The 16,158-nt window shown below is 45.7% G+C and overlaps 3 protein-coding genes and 1 long non-coding RNA gene across 16 annotated transcripts in view; 3 read left to right on the top strand and 1 right to left on the bottom strand.

Annotated features, from left to right (window-relative positions):
* The first annotated feature begins 231 nt into the window (after window positions 1-231).
* Window positions 232-2,614, top strand: LOC121592362. Its single transcript, XM_041913763.1, has 7 exons — window positions 232-288; window positions 353-442; window positions 519-629; window positions 698-815; window positions 882-1,036; window positions 1,104-1,243; window positions 1,312-2,614. Exons 1-7 carry the CDS (start codon window positions 232-234, stop codon window positions 2,612-2,614), a joined length of 1,974 nt encoding a protein of 657 aa, XP_041769697.1.
* Window positions 2,615-2,843: 229 nt separating this feature from the next.
* LOC121594884 (CWF19-like protein 1 homolog) lies at window positions 2,844-4,827 on the top strand. The gene is made up of 4 exons (XM_041918670.1): window positions 2,844-2,921; window positions 2,990-3,156; window positions 3,220-3,637; window positions 3,705-4,827. The coding sequence occupies exons 1-4, from the start codon at window positions 2,902-2,904 to the stop codon at window positions 4,681-4,683; spliced, it is 1,584 nt and encodes a 527-aa protein (XP_041774604.1). The 5' UTR covers window positions 2,844-2,901; the 3' UTR covers window positions 4,684-4,827.
* Window positions 4,828-4,994: 167 nt separating this feature from the next.
* Window positions 4,995-16,158, top strand: part of LOC121594881 (calsyntenin-1) — a 96,917-nt gene continuing 85,753 nt past the window's right edge. For 2 of the 13 annotated variants that reach the window (XM_041918652.1, XM_041918653.1), the window contains exons 1-2: window positions 4,996-5,107; window positions 7,755-8,088. In XM_041918652.1, coding sequence (XP_041774586.1) covers window positions 7,962-8,088 — 127 coding nt within the window. In that variant the 5' untranslated portion in view covers window positions 4,996-5,107; window positions 7,755-7,961. The other 11 variants (XM_041918665.1, XM_041918656.1, XM_041918661.1 and 8 more) reach the window with 11 other exon arrangements.
* On the bottom strand, window positions 5,827-7,169 carry LOC121594886. Its single transcript, XR_006005046.1, has 3 exons — window positions 6,868-7,169; window positions 6,766-6,812; window positions 5,827-6,674 (listed from the first exon to the last, which is right to left on the bottom strand). It is a non-coding gene; the product is annotated as an uncharacterized LOC121594886 (long non-coding RNA).

The raw sequence follows: 16,158 nt of genomic DNA on the forward strand, positions 1-16,158 counted from the left end.
AAAAATGATGTGATCAAGTCACAACATACGCCCCGAGCGCGGGTGGGCTATGCCTTTTCGGAAAAGTGCAACCACAACCGACAACCAGTCACGGTCGGACGTTCGCTTCTTGTGGAGCCGTTTTTTTGTGTTGATTGAAATTGTTCACTTGTTGCTGTGATTATACAATTAGCTGCAATGTTCGGGGTGAGAAGTGTTTGTTTGCTCGGGCTGTTAGTTGGGTGTGCAAAAATGGTTGGAGCAACGACGATCGTGCCTCCGATCAACGAAACTGGAGTGTGTGAGGAGGTAAAGATGTTAATAGAATGTAAAAATTGGTTTAGAACATAATATCTTTTTCTTACTCCCACAGACGATCTGCTCAAAGTTGGAGTATTACGATAAGCTGAAGCAAAAGTGTCGTGACTTTCCCGGTGGAGGGTTTCTTGTTATTATGGATCATGTGAGTTGAGACAGCACTTTACAGCTTAATTTGATCCTTCAAATGTTATTTCCTTACATTCTCTTCCGAATTAAAGTCCACTAAATGTGCCAACGGAGACAGCGGATTGCACACTTTTAGTCGGCGAGACTTTTACTACGTATGCCACCCGGATGGGGTAATGATCGGTCTCTGTCCGGACAATACGGTAAGTTCAGTTGCAAAAGGATGCCTATTGAATCGACCGAACGCTACCAATAAGCTAAATACTTGCAGGTTTTCAGTGACACAGAGAAACGCTGCATTGGGGAGACGCTGAATCAACCGAACACGATCAAGGTGCACGATGAGTTACAGAACTGTAACATCATCGTGCCGGATTGTAGCGGTGTGGGTAAGAGCAGAACCGTTCATCACGCATTTTGAAGCAAATCTGTATTAAATTGGTGACTTTTTTCAGGACTTTTCCCCATACCTTCCAACTGTTCGTTCTACTTCAAATGTCAAGAGTACAACTACAACTTCCACCAGTACGTCTATCAATGCCCACCGGGGACGTTTTTCCATCCGGATCTACAAAAGTGTTCCTCCACCAATAAGTGCTATGAAGCTCAGGTAAACAGGGGTACTTTATATTAAAATCCCATAAAATACGCCTAAAACTCTGATCTTTTGATGCCAGGAGGAGATTCTGCACAACTTCAGCAAAGAGTATTTCCCCGAGTGTCTCATTTATGGCCAGTTCCGTACGGCGAAGGATTGCACGCTGTACTATCGCTGTGTTCCGAACATTGATGGTTCCTTCTACCAGATTCGCTACGAGTAAGTGGCTGTGCTGGGGTAGAATGAATGGGGAGTTTCTTATTAAAACTTATCCTCAATCCCTCCAGATGCCCCTATAAGATGAGCTACAACATTGAGAAGGAACTTTGTGTCCCCGAACATCTGCAGTGCTGCGAGTACATTCCTCACGAAAGAATAATAGAGCAGTATAAGGTGCAGCATAGCATTGATTCCACTACACTGGTCCCCCAACCGACGACTGTGATCAGTGCAATCAACACGAAGATCACTTCCAGCATTCCAATGTACTACGACACGACACAACCGCTCCCGCTGGACGATGCTCTGTCGCTGGTTCGTGAGACAAGTGCAAGCTATGCCACCACGACCACACAAGTAGTATCAGATGAGGACGCAGTGATCATGAATGTGACTCCCGACTATGATGATTATGTGTATGAATTGGATGACAATGATACTTCACAATCGCCTTATGCTTCAGAAGAACCAGCAGAGCAGATTTATTCTACTCCTGCTAATAGTGGAGAGGCTCTAACTACCATTGAAGAGTATTCTTATGAGTCGAGTACAGAACCGGGATCATATACTTCTGATAGTGATACTGTCCAAATGTCATCAGACAAACCACGATCAACGTCACATCCCGGTTACGATTTCTTGGAATGGGACGATGATGCTTGGGACATTCCCAATCGGGTTAGAGCTACTCAAACTCCACCAACGACGACTCTATATGATGAAGAAATAATCAACTACGATGGAACTCAATCAAATGATGATGCGTACAGTACTGAAGGTATCACTGACTCTCCTGACCATTACCCTGCTAGTGAACCGTACGTGAATCCGGCTTCATTAGCCCCATACGATGGATTGGAGAGTGAAATGCTTTCTTACAGCACTGGAGTGAATCAACAAGAGGAAAGCTCCTATATGACGACTTCTCCTGAGCTTGAGGAAATTGTGAGCGAATATTACACCAATCAAAGCGCAAGCACAGCAGAGCAAACACACGATTCACAAACAGAAGCAACAGATAGGTATACAGAAGAAGCAATATCTCCAATGAATACTGAGCCGGCTATAGAAATAAACTGCACCAATGATAAGGATGGAGAAATTGTGTGCAATGGCCAGAAGCTAAGCGTAAACGGATACCTGGAGCTGCTGGGATATGCTTTCCAGCTTACAAAGTGGCAAGACTTGTCGGATGAGCCAACAACAGCGCTGAAACCGAATTTAAAGTTTCATCTAACGTTGGAGTATCCTTGTAATTACATATTTAAGGCGCAAGCGATTGACTATCGAACGTCCTATAGCTATGAGTTAACATCGACTGCAGTGGCAGAACAAACAACGGAAGAAATGAGAACATTAAATAATGAATAATGATAGAATACTATGCATACATTAAATACCTGACTTATTTATGCTCGATTTAAGTAAATTAAATTCAAAAAGTACAACCGATCTGTAACGGAAATAAAATAAAACGCATTGTCATTTGAAAAAAACCGAACTTCTCTTCAACTGTGGTCTAAAGAAAATTTGCACACGCAATTTTTTGTCAAGCAAATCTTCGCTCCATTGCAGCATGCGCTGTCAATTGCCCCGTTTCCAGAATTGTTTTGTTTTGCCAAAGCAAACGGTTCGCTTTCCTGGATTTTTTACCCGAAATGGAGCAAAAATTAAAGCTGTAAGTTGGTCAAATATCTTTGTAAAGATGCTGCGAGACTTTCGATTTTATATGTTTGTTCTTTGTAGGTTAGTTTGCGGAGACGTACGGGGAAAGCTGAAATCGTTTTTCGCGCGCATTGAAAACGTAAATAAAAAGAGCGGCCCGTTCGATTTGGTGCTGTGTGTTGGTGACTTTTTCGGCACCAACCCTGAGGTGGAGGTGTTGCAGGAGTACAAAAGGAATATTAAAACAGGTAGGCAACATTGTAAACATCACAAAGCTATCGTTTGTTGTTTACCATTGTTATTCATTGCAGTTGCAGCGCCGGTTTACATACTTGGCCCGACCCGCAAGGAGCTTGCTCAGTATTATGCCGACACCCAGGATGGTGATATCTGTACAAATCTAAGTTATCTAGGTAAGCGTGGCGTATACACCACTTCCGGTGGGCTTAAAATCGCGTACCTCAGTGGAAATGCACAGGAAACCGGCAGCAATGAGTGGACGTACAGCAAAGCCGACGCCATCGCGGTCCGTGACTCGTGTTTGGCGAGCAAGGCCAACATGGGAGATTTCAGGGGCATCGATATACTGCTCACATCACAGTGGCCTTTCGGTATGCAGGAGAAGGTGAAGGAAAGCTGCAAACTGGTGTCCTGGCTGGCAAATGCCGTCAAACCGAGGTACCATTTCTGTGGCATGAATGATGAGTTTTACGAATCTCCACCATACCGGTAAGTGGAAGGAAGGTTAATTTTAAAAATACTTGGAACAAGTTTTTGATTTTGTTTTCCATTTTAGCAACCTTCCGGACAAAAACACTCAAATGGAGCTGGCAACACGGTTTGTCGGGCTGGCGTCTTTCGGCAATCCGGAAAAGAAGAAGCACATCTACGCCCTGAGCATAACGCCGGTCGAGAAGATGCGCGTGCTGGAGCTGATACAGAAAACGACGGATGAAATTCCATCCCCCTACCAAAACCTGTCCCTGCTGACGGAAAGCGGCACTACAAATACGGAGGAAAAGCGCGACGATCAGTACTTCTACGATATGAGCACGCCGGACGACAATCGACGGAACAAACGGCGCAGCAACGATCCGAATCAGCACCAGCAGAACAATCAGAAGCGTGGCCGACCGACGTTCGATCAGGAAACGTGTTGGTTCTGCCTGTCGGCGGGCAGCATCGAGAAGCATTTGATCATATCGGTCGGTGACCATTTCTATCTCGCCCTGGCGAAAGGCCCGATAACCGAAACGCACATCCTGATACTGTCCATCACGCACATCCAGTGCGCTGCGTTGCTCTCGGAGCCGCAGTGGGCCGAGCTGGTACGGTTCAAGCAAGCGTTGGTGCAGTTTTACGCCGATCGGGACCAGAAAGTGTTCTTTTACGAGCGCAACTTCAAGACGGGCCATCTGCAGATCAACGCCATCGGCATCGACGACAACGTGGCGTGGAAGATACAGCACGTGCTGGAGGACAAGGGCGAGGAGTACAGTGTGCAGCTGGAGAAGGTACCGAAGCTGACGGCGCCGAGCGATCTGCCGGAAAGGGGACCGTACTTTGTGGCGGAACTGCCGGACGATACGGTGATGCTGACGCGCCAGATGAAAGGCTTCCCGCTGCACTTTGGGCGGGAAATTATCTGCGCGGACAATTTGCTCAACTGCGAGGAGAAGGCGGACTGGCGGCAGTGTAACTGCACCAAGGAGGAGGAGGACGAGATGGTGAAAAACTTTCGGGAGAGCTTCAAACCGTACGATTTTACTGTTTGAAAGGGAGCAGTAGAGTGAAAGTTTATAGTTATTCCGTTGCAATTGAAATTTCTACTTCCAGTAATGTACATAATTGTACAGACATGTACAATTATAATAAAACAAGAATTTTGACGAATACTGGAAGGAAATGCTTCAAAAATGAATGAACGAATTGAACTGCAAGCATGGCTTCCGCGATGCTTGCCTGATCTCACCTGGTTTATGCTGGGCGAGCATCAACCCCCATTTGTCAGGGGTGGGAAAAAAAGAGAGAGAGAAAGAGATAAATATCCTCGTTTATCCGTGCCGGTTCGACTATCCGGACAACACGTCCAAACGCACTTTTCTCCCTTCCCTTGTGCTGTGGGTTATTCGTTGCCAAGATTTTACGCAGCTCCGTCGTGTCGCTGTCGTACACGCACCGGAGCAATTGATCGGAAAGGTAATACACATAGCAGAGAGAGATAGACAAAAAAAGCAACAAAAAAGGTTCGTCATCTCTAGCAGGGAGTTCGAACGGGTGTGTGAGACAGCAGCGGCGGGGGCGGGAGGGAAATTCACGCGTGCGTACTGTGGTGGTGGTGCACAACGGTGTGTGCACGGTTCGGCACGGTTCCAAAACGGTTCAGTTGGTCGCTGCCGTCGAGCATTTTCCCAGTGCAAAATCGGTACGAGGGTTTCGTCGCGCTGACGCGTTTTTGTGCTGCTGCTGGTGCTGCTACCTCGAAGGTGTCAAACGCATATTGGTGTGTAGTGTGTGTGTATGAGTGTGGAAAGGGGGTGAATTAAAAACACGGCGTGACAGCTTTTGCACCAGGTGTGTGTGTGCTGTGCAGGTGTGAATTTTAACTACCCGAACCGTCTCCTCCTCCCCCCACAAATCGTGCCTTTTTCGAGCTATCACAGCACACCGAGAAAAAGATACACACTGCCCCGGTGTGCCTGTGTACGTGTGTGTGACATGTGTGGAAAGAAGGGTGTGCAGAGAAGAAGGGTGAATGTTGTGCGTGAAACAGGGGTGACTGCATACACACCACACCACACGGTGTGCAGGAAAGGAAACGAAAGAAGGAGGCACTATTGAGGGAGAAAATGTGAAAAGGTGTGAAGAAAGAAAAACGAAAAGAAAAAAGAAACACAAATTGTATCGAAATCGTGCGTGTTATCCTGTCTGTGTGCGTCTTCTCTTTCTCTCTCTGTTCTAATGCGTGACTCATCGTCGTGGTTGCAGCAAATTGGGCGCGCGCGTGTGTGTGTCAGTGTTGTTTCGGGGTGGCTTTTTTTCTCTTCTAATCCTCCCACCCCTTATTGTTGTGATGTTTTTGCGTGTGTTGCAGCACTGCTCATTCCGAAACCATTTCCGGTTTCTTCCTCACAAAGCCCACTCGACAGGGCTTTGATGGCGACTCCTTTTTTGCCTCCGCAGTCGAGATGTTTCGATGCAAAACCGCTCGGATCGAGGCAACCATTGAACCTTTTCCCCAGGTAAAAGGTGAATTCACACCTTGCCAACATTGTCGCAAGAGTGCTCACCGTTTGCTCAAAAGGAACTAAAAGCGGTTTAAGTTTTTTCTTTCTTTCTTTTTGCCATTCAATTGCATGCTGAACAAGTGAAAGCAGCATCCTCATCCCGTGTGCCACCTTCCTGTGAGCAGTTCCCGTTAGAATCAACCCCAACCGTATAGGGGGGAAGGCATGCTTTGATCCACTGTGGTGCGCCTCAAGAGGTTGCTGCTGCTGCTGCTGCTTCTTCGAGAGCTTTTTTTCGTGGCCCTTCGTGGCTGTGTGCGAGCGAAACCTGTTTTGCCCTGTCGAAACACACTGGCGCGGCGGGTAGATGTGTGTGAGGCAAGAAAATGCAGTCGGCTGGCTCGGTGGGTAGTTGCGAAATACAGCGGAGGCAGCGAGGAAACAAGGCTAACTCGGAAAGGGGGTGTGCAATTGGTGTGTCTGTTTGATTGAAGCAATGCACCAACACACGCTTACCAGCAGTAATATGGGTGTCTGGCCTTTTGGGGTTGGTGATTTCGGTGCAAAACAAACAAGTATTGTAAATAGGAATTGGCCGTGATGATGAATAGTGTAGCAAAGTTGTCTTACCCCTTCAGTGTGACTTTTCGGAGGAAAAATACCCGTAACAATATTTACTGCAATAGAACAGAAGTATCATAACCTCACTCACTCACACACACACACGCATACCTTGTACGCAAGAAACTCGAGGAATTTCAAGGATTCTACACCATCAAATTCACCTGCTTCATCGTGCCGCTGTGTTTGTATTGCGTACAGCGCGTTTACGCTCGCTAGTGTGCGTGCGAGTCGTGTGTAGAGCTTCGCTCGTCCTGCTTCACGGTGCGCCTCGTAGTAGTGTGTGTGCGCGCACGCGAGTGTGGCACTGGGTACTTTGGTCCTGTCGCTAGCGAGCTAGGGATTGCATACGCTACAGGCGCACCAACCAGCCACAATGTTGTTACTTTGATGTGTGTATTTTTTTTCTGTGTGTTCTGTGCCTATTGTGTACGTTGCTGCTGAGTAAGAAGGGTGTGTGTGTGTGTGTGTGTGTGTGTGTGTGTGTGTGTGTGTGTGTGTGTGTGTGTGTGTGTTTTTGTTTGTTTGCTGGGATTGTAGTAAGCATTGAAAAACAAACGTAGTGCACACAGTCACACACGGCAGACACACACTGCCACCAGTGTCTTTGTGAAGCATTATGTTTGGCAGGCGATTGTATTGTGCTGTGTGTCGTGTGTACTTTTGCTGATTAAAATCCTTTCCCGCTCCATTTGTTTTCCCAAACGCCATCGTTGTGGAGTGGGAAGGGGTGAGGAGTGTGTGAGTTGGTGGGTTTTTTGTTTTTGTCTGTGACTAAGAGGATAAGCATCCATCAAAAACCGCTAGATAAATTAACAGTGCCGGCAGTATATCTCGTTTTGCGTCGGACATTCCAGTGGTTCTTCTTCTGCTCGAAAAGCATGAAGCATGAAGTAATAGTGTGTCCAACACTCAGAAAAAAAAATGGAGAGTAAACCGTAGCTTTCGGCGAAATTGCGACGCGCAATTCAACCCCTTATTGATTTAATTACTTACAGATATAGTGCAAAGGCAATCATCGTGCAAATACTACAATACCTAGAAGAAACAGTAGTGGTGGTGCAGTGAAAGATCAATCAATTTCTTTGTGTGCGAAAAGTGTGTTGTGTGTGTCTACGCTTCCTTGCAGAAGCTGAAGTGCTTTGTGTGAGTGAGTGTGCGCGCGCGTGTGAGTGGGGGAGAGGGCACGGCTCTCTAAACACACAATGGTGCCGGCGAAAGGATTTCTGCTTACGCTGCTGGTAGTGCTGGTTGCTAGCAGCAGCTTCAGCAGCCACCATCAGGTGAAGGGCGAAAAGTACGAGGACGAAGATGATTACTACGATTCAAGAGGTAAGGATAAAGGAAGAAAACTGTTTTGATACCTGTTTACTTTATAATAAAACTGCAGGAAACTATGAGCACGCACATATAGTTTTCTGGGAATTGAACTCACGACGGGTTGGATGGGAAGCTCTCAGTAAGCTTTGAGGGCTAAACAGCCTAATCATGTGAGCAACGTTTGAACGTAACCGTATGATGATTGGCGACTTGAAAGCAGTGTTTGGGGAACCAAAAACAATGCTATTTAATAACAAAAATATGGCTTCATAACTATTACAAATGCATATGGCAAATTCACACAGGGCATCTTGAGCTGTTGGTAATTTTGATGGGAAAAAGCCTCGATGTATGTTTGTCGGATTTTAATATCGCCGAATATTCGCGAAGAAGACCTTCAACTTCGACATGAAGCCCGTTTACACACTTCATGTTACGAAATACATTTTTTGTTCTTGTCTTTTGGAATATGTGTAGCACAGTTGTAATTTGCCCCAATGCTATAATACTTCTATGGCAGCTTGCAAAAAAGAATCTTTTATTTGAAACTGCTTCCAATGTAACACAGTGCCATCGAAAGCTCTCTCATCACCCTCATTCGAATCGTTGAATCGTGATCGCATTACCATTAACTCGCCAAAAGGTAATCTTTTAAGTAGTACGCTAATTGAATAGCTATTAACATTGATATAATTAGAGACATGCTGGTACCAACTGTACAGCCCGCCACCAGCTTTTAATTACCCACACAAAGACGGAAGGCGCTTTGTTTTGATGCGTACGTCTAGCACACTGTTACACAAATGTGCTAGCTCTACGTGGAAAGCAATTTCATCGCCATTAAGGTTCTTTCATTGCTCGGGCATCATTGCGATAGAAATAAGGAAGCGATGCGGACGTCCCCGGCCCGGCTTGTCTTGATTTCGACGAAAAATATTGAAAGCAAAATCCATCTCATTAAGGTGCAACAACGCTGCTGCTCGGTTTCCTTGGCTATAAGTGGGTACTCGTGGGTTGCTTCTCGCTGCCCCGCGATACCAATACCACCTGCAACTTAAGTTGCTCATTACGGTTAAGGTTTTGTTTTCTGCAAATTTGCATGAGCCGTTGCTTGATGCGATGCTGTTGTTGATGGTTGATGGGCAGCCGTTTGAAGAATGGGGCGTGAAATAAGTTTACGATGCTGGTACGTCCATAAAACTTGGCGAAAACAGATGGCCCACGATAAAACGATCATTATTTAACGTGTAGTACTTTGTTGTTGTTGTTTTTTTTCCTCTTTTCGCCTTGCTTGCGTGCTATGTGAAGTGGAAATTATATACGCTTCCCCGCATATGATAAGCGTTGGGCAGCGACGACCCTACAGTCTTATCACCACCGTACAATCTTTCCGCGCTGTCAATACTACGCTAAACCCGTACTGCAGTACCAACGTGGTTTACTGTTGAAGTATCTATCTGGAACTCTGGCGTCCTTCGCATCTCTTCGCAGCTGCAACCCATATCTGACTAAAAGCGACAGTCCGTTGACAGTTGCAGAATGAAAAAAACGATCCATATGAAACCCTGCACACTGTGTCTAATGTTTGGTGTTAGATTTTTCCTCCTCGCTCGAGCCAACATGCTTGACGGCTTGAAACAGAGAGAAAGTGATTGTGGAAAAAGTAGAGAAATGCTCAAACAAACAAAAAAACAATATATAACATGACATACGCAACGCTCCATTATAGTGTCACTCACACCCGGCACACCCGGGAACGACGTTCGGCCTTCGTTCTATTTATTCTTAATCTAAATTCAGTCAACCAAATTGAAATTCCACCCACTGGAGTGGAAGTTGGCCGATGGGTAAGCGTGCTGAGGTACCATGTCCTCGAAGACATGACGGTATTGCTCCCCCAAAAAAAACAAGCTTCGTTTTTCAAGAGAAGCTCTTGTCATACAATGTTCCTCTCTGAATGTCCTCGCCGTTGTGACATGGTGCTACAGGGCAATCGAAATAAAAGATTGCTACTTGCTTCATAAAACAAAACCAAACAATGGCGTAATGTCGCATTGAACGTTTCGGCACCAAAGTCTGTTACGGACTCTTTATATGGGTTATGTTGGTGCTTCGCTCGAATCGGGAGGCAGATCAGTTTTGGAAAGAGTATCTGCAACACTGCTTTATAAATGGACATGCTACGAAGTGGTTAGTTATTGCTTTAATCCATTTCTGTTCAAGCTAGCCTAGATATGAAATTTATCATCCACGTGTCAAACCACCAACATAACGCTCTTAACCCATCCCAAAATGGTTTCACTTATCCTGCCCAACCGGCGGCCATTATCGATCGAATATAGCCGATCTGCCGCGCCACAAGCGCGCAATGGCGTGTGAAATGAGCTTCGGTTGCCAATTTCTTTTCACTTCTCCAACATTAAACAATTATGCACAATGCCGTGTAATTATGATGCCTCGTATGCAAAAAGAGCGGACCCAACATTAGTAGAAGGTAGTATGGCGGTACGACCAAAACCCCCCCAAGTGGCCCGGCCTTTAACCTTCGGGACGATTCTGTCGCGTACGGTGATAAATCTTGCCGCAATCGCAAGGATTAGCGCCACCACCGAAAGACGACCCAGTTTCGTGCCCCGATGAACACATCCATCCTCTTCCGAACACGGCCACGGCGTGATTCCACGCTGGGAGGGGAGAAGGGAGAAGGCACGACGACGTGCTCGGGTCACGAAACACACTCCGGGTCTCATTATTAATCCGCCAAAGAAGCATAAATTGCATCCATACGAACGTTGCTGCTCCCTGTTCCATCTTCTGCTGCTGCTGCTGCTGCTCCTAGAAACAACCAATCGGCTATGAAGCAGTACAATGGACTCTGATGGCAGTGGACTAACAGAGTCAACTCAAACAATGGATCCTTAACTTATGCTTTTGTGTGTTATTTCACCCGTGTCGCTCGCTCGCTCGTTCGCTCCTCTCCCATTTCCCAGAAGTCTCCCAACTCCCAATTCGTATTTCATCGTCCAAACACCAAACGACTCTTCGGCGTAGGACTCCTTTCGATTTCTCGAGTTTGATTGTACTGTTATGTGCGCCAGTCGTTTGCCCGATTCGACGTCTTCAATATATATATAGTATGCTAAAAGCTCACTTGAAACGCCCCAGTGTCGTCCCACGCACCGGCAGGGGATGGGGCCGAACTTCAGGAAGATCAGGCGATGACTAACTCTCCGTTCGTGATTGAGTCGCGATTTGCCGCACGGTGTGTCTCTTCTGTTGCGTTGCGATGATGAGATGGTATCGACAGCGATTCGTAGTTACCTTGTGTATTCATCGCACAGGCCGATGCCGGCGGTTTGTATAATGAGGCTGAGACTCCTCCTCACTAGCAACAGCCAAGTTTGAAGTTGTTGGATAGTGGTGGTGATTTGTGGAGGATCGAGAGGAAATTCCTTTATGTCGCGAAAACGTAAATGGCTAAACCTGGGGATTCAAGAACATTTGCAAGGAAATGTATTGATAGGATCTGTGTTATGTCTTTGTTCTTGGATCACCTTTATGACAAAACGAGATAAATCATTGGAACTAGATTACATTTCAGTCTTACTGATTTATGTAGAAACTATTACATCAGCATGATCCACGCATGCCGATGGTTTTAATATAAAAAGTTATTGGCTTTAAATTCTGATATGGCTGGACAATAATTTTACAATACGAGTGTCCATAGCTATGCTTATTTAATAATGATACAAATCATTCTGCTACACCTCAACACGCATTGTCTACGATAGTTTTCCTACATCACACAAAACAACACACCTCGACATATTGCACCCATCGGTGTGATGCCTGATTGTGCATGTTTCCTCTATCAGTCGATTCCACCAAAAGGGCAAAACTGTTCCCAGACTTTCCATTGTTCCAACCGAGAACGAGATTACCGTCTCTATGGCTATTGCGAGCTTTTGATTACTTTGTTATTTGCCATCCACCTTCCCCCTCCATACTCCAGGCTAGATCTTAAGGGTGTGGAGTTTAAGATCGAGGAAAGAGCTTCGTTTGCATTCACCACACGGCGTTACTGTGCGATGACTCTATAAGGCTGGGTTTAAATGCATATGACGTCGCCTGCAGCAGCGGTTACAGCTAAGGTATTGACGATTTCTCAGCGGTTTCTGCTACACCGCTCCGTTTGTTTGCCTTAAGCTTAGCGTTCGAAGAGTGAGTATGACGAAGGCTTCGATGAATGTGGATACACTTTTTTATGATCTAACCATTTTCAAGGACTTCCAGGTGTACTGCAAGCGTAACCTCGCGCTATTGCTCATATAAGGTGTGATTGTAGCTCATGCGTGGTAAGAATTAGTAATAAAGGTGTGATGATTTCATACACACAGCAAGCTTACAGGTGTTTACAGAAGTGTTATAATTATTTTAAGTTATTTTGTGTTCTTGATTGCTAAATTTGTAAAAAAAATCCAAACTCCTTCTTTTATTTTTGTCTTAATGCACAAATTACCATCTGTCCCTTGGCCCCAAAACCTAAAATTAAATGAAGCAGCATATGCTAATAGCATGGAAATCCCCGCGGCAAGCGGAGATTATATCCCTATTCCACGGCTAGCAGCACACAAAAAAAGCAAAATAGCAAAAGAAAAGGAGGATAAATTTAACGTAAACCCTGCGCATTCCAAAATGATCCTCCTTTTGACCGCTCATGTAAAAGCACACCAAGTATTCTATCCTTATCTTAATGTGTTTCGAACAAAAAAGAAAAAAAAAACACTAAAACGGTACAGCCCAAAAAACAGCCGGCATGAAAACATCTCACCATTTAAATGCAATTGCATTGGCTAGATTACTGCACACTTAGCGTGTGCACTCGTGTCGGTAAGGCAGCCCGACGAGCAGTTCGTTTGAAAAAAAAAGGAAAAAAAGGAAAAGGACGAAATAAAAGGATATTGGAGTTTGCAGAAACGTGCAATAACAATAGTAATGGAGGACAGCAAAGGAGGGAAAGGCAAAAAATGCACCAGAATGAAGAAAAACCACCCGATGCAAATCGTACCGGGGAAAAGGTGCGGCACAGAGAGAGGTTTTAAGCTCGAAACCAAACCATCCCTAAGAATGTTTTGTGTGTGTGTGTATGGTTGTATGCAGCTTACCGTTTTGTTACATTCTTTTATTTACGTTCTTTTCCGTCGCTTACCAGAACCAGTGCAATGTGCTTTGTGTGCAGACGCGCGTATTGTTTGTGTTTTTCTTTCTTGTTTCCCTTTATTTCTTGCTGCAAGTTGTTGTTATCTTTATGTGCATCGTTTGCTTTTTGGGGGTGCGAGGGCACGGAATTATCGAAATTGCACAGCAACACAAACACCGGCTGGCTAAACCCTACCCTACTAGCCCACGGCTCGAACCTTTACGCCAACGCCTTATTACGGTCGGTCGGTTTGGCGGTTTCGTCCTGTTTCCCGTTGTTCTTGCTTTCCTCCGCCGCTCGCTCCCGAAAATGATTTGCGTTGTCGGGTTTCGAATTTCCATCCAATTTCCCTCTGCATGGTACTCGACATCGAACTCGCCTGCTCGGATCATCGCAACCGACAGTGCACAATAAAAAAAAGTCTACGAACGGATCACGCAGGTTTTGCAGAACAGCTGGTCGTGGATCCTGCCACTACACTCCCCCGGGCAGCGTTTTGCCAACAGATGGCTGCTGAATATTCATAGACTAGAACAAAAAGCCAAAACCGAGGGCTGCGTCGGAACTGGGAGCTTTTGCCGACCATCTGTGGTACTGCCCTATGTATGTGTGTCTGCGCGTGTGTCGTCGCCATTATTATTTACTTTCTCCCTTTGCTGCCTGCCCCCCGCTTTTTCCACCGTTTGCTCTCCTCTCACTCGATCGCTCGGTAATTGAAGGGATTGAACCTAGGAAAATGAACCACCCCATGAAGTGTACTTTGCAAATCAGCCCCCGTAGCATATTGGGCCGTTTTGGTCACTGGTTTATTCGCCCATCCCAACACCGGGGTCCGGGGGAGCCGGTTTTGTTTGCCCCCCTGTTTGCTTCGTTAAATGCAAAGTTATTGATTCGATAAGGATTATTTTTGGGGTCCGATTGTCGGCCGGCGTTCGTCCGACCGATCGCCCGCTGTGAAGGAAATGATTCTTTATTGGAGATGGAGAATAAGAGAGAGAGAGAGAGAGATGCGGCAAATTTTTGCGTAAAGTGAAAATGTTGATGCCTTTGCCGCACCACTGATTGGGAGCTTTGTTGTGCAATAAAGTGAACAAAAGCAGAAAAGCGTCTCGTATTTGCTTTATCATCTTTTTTCGTAAAATTTCCACAGAACTGTAGGGATTGGGATTTGGTTAGAAGATTTAGTATTGGCTGCTGCAAAGTTAGCTTAAATCAGTCCACTTCCGTGAAGAGTATTAAACCGATGCGGCCGCTTTTTGCGATGGGCCACAAATTTATGGGAAAGTTGCTTCATTTTGCGGTGGGCCGCCCATTTATGGAAGGTTGTTTTTTTTTGCGATATTTCCTGAAGATTGAAGTCAGCTTGAATACAACCCACGCGCATCGTTTCGGTTCGGTCTATGCGTTTGGTGTACGCTACTAAACACCCGCCTTAAGCTCTAAGATATTGTCGGACTGTGAATGGTGTGTCGGCGTGTGATGAGGTGATTTAGATTTTTATTTGCGATTTTGATATCTTACGGTTTGGTTCGGTTGATTCATACTTGTTTCTGTATGAGATGAGGCGCCGTTTCTTGTGTATTTCCTAGAAGGACACCTCTACAGAGGAAGCTTATTTTAAAAATTCATTCATTTCTTCTGAATAGGTATAAATCTGCAAATTATTACACGAAATGCAATCTAATCCTGGTCACGGCACCAAAGTCAAATGATTATGGTCGCTACAATGGTATTCGGCATGAGCGAATTGAAATGTATTCCAAGTAGTACGAGCTGTGTGTAACTCAAACATGACTGGAAATGTGCAAAGTTTCCTCAACGTACCATGTACCACACCCACTTCAAATGAATAAGCCAAATATCATCTCTATGGCAAAGCGCAGCCCACGGCACCAATTTTGCATTACGCTGCCATGCCGAGGATACTCTTGATCGGCAGGATGCATCCTTCGAATCTACGAATCAATCCTGATCCTGTGCCTTTCTCGAGCACGGCGAGAGTAATGCATATCATACCACCACACACACCAGCGATAGTGGTAATTATTCCAGCATTAGCGAAACCGTTGCGCCGATTAGAAACGGATCCTGCACCGAAATTTGATCCCTTGGTGCGGTCATGCTTCACTGCACTATTGCTAGAGGTTTGCGTTGGCACCGCGGAGAGGGTGTTGTATCGCAACTGGAGTATCTTTAGCCATTCTATGGCTCCCCGATGGTCCCTTTCATGTATACAAAAGGGGCCGATCGATCGCGCACGGCAGAAGGCCAGCCTCGTGCTTACGGTGGCGTCTAAGAACGATGAACATTATCGCAGGGCAACCCGTCCTTCAAACACACATGGGCTGGTGCTGTTCTGGCGCCCAGATTAGTCACGTTCTGCCCAACGACTGTTTCTCTAGTGTGGCATTTCTTGCGTTTTTTCTCTCTGGCAGCGAGCGTGGGTTTCGGTTTGCAAAAATGCTTAGCTGGCATAGCTGCTTCGCTGCGAATCCTTCAAACAACAAGCACCGGTCGGATGGGGCCACAGCAGGATTGGAAAAAGGTGAGCTCTCCGGGTCACAGCGCAAGGTCATAATGGGTATTCTGTAAATGCCTTTTTGCTTCTGATCCATTTGCTTGCCGAGGGTTGGGTTTGAAAACGTTCCCCATCCTGCAAACTGCAACCGAAACGGATGTTTCTGACGGTGATGAGAAACGATGTGAACGAGATGACTTGCAATAACCCGTTTCTTTATCATGTTTGTAATAGCTGGTTACAGCATCATGCGCCATAGATGGTGACGGATAAAGCAAATCCACTTTTATGAAATTGAAATGCAATTTTCTTCGCAACGCTACATCTATCCAACACCATCAACAGCTGGGCGGCAAATGGG

Source organism: Anopheles merus, chromosome 2L (genome assembly GCF_017562075.2).
Source record: "Anopheles merus strain MAF chromosome 2L, AmerM5.1, whole genome shotgun sequence".
NCBI classification, from domain to species: Eukaryota; Metazoa; Arthropoda; class Insecta; order Diptera; family Culicidae; genus Anopheles; species Anopheles merus.

What these genes read in the sequence shown, in the direction of transcription:
- LOC121594884 (XM_041918670.1), top strand. Translation starts at nt 2,902, where the DNA reads ATGGAGCAAAAATTAAAGCT. An exon ending in CAAAAGGAATATTAAAACAG is followed by an intron (nt 3,157 to 3,219) that starts GTAGGCAACATT and finishes TATTCATTGCAG; the next exon opens with TTGCAGCGCCGGTTTACATA. An exon ending in TACGAATCTCCACCATACCG is followed by an intron (nt 3,638 to 3,704) that starts GTAAGTGGAAGG and finishes TTTCCATTTTAG; the next exon opens with CAACCTTCCGGACAAAAACA.
- LOC121592362 (XM_041913763.1), top strand. Translation starts at nt 232, where the DNA reads ATGGTTGGAGCAACGACGATCGTGCCTCCGATCAACGAAACTGGAGTG. An exon ending in AAACTGGAGTGTGTGAGGAG is followed by an intron (nt 289 to 352) that starts GTAAAGATGTTA and finishes TTACTCCCACAG; the next exon opens with ACGATCTGCTCAAAGTTGGA. An exon ending in ATAAGTGCTATGAAGCTCAG is followed by an intron (nt 1,037 to 1,103) that starts GTAAACAGGGGT and finishes TTTTGATGCCAG; the next exon opens with GAGGAGATTCTGCACAACTT.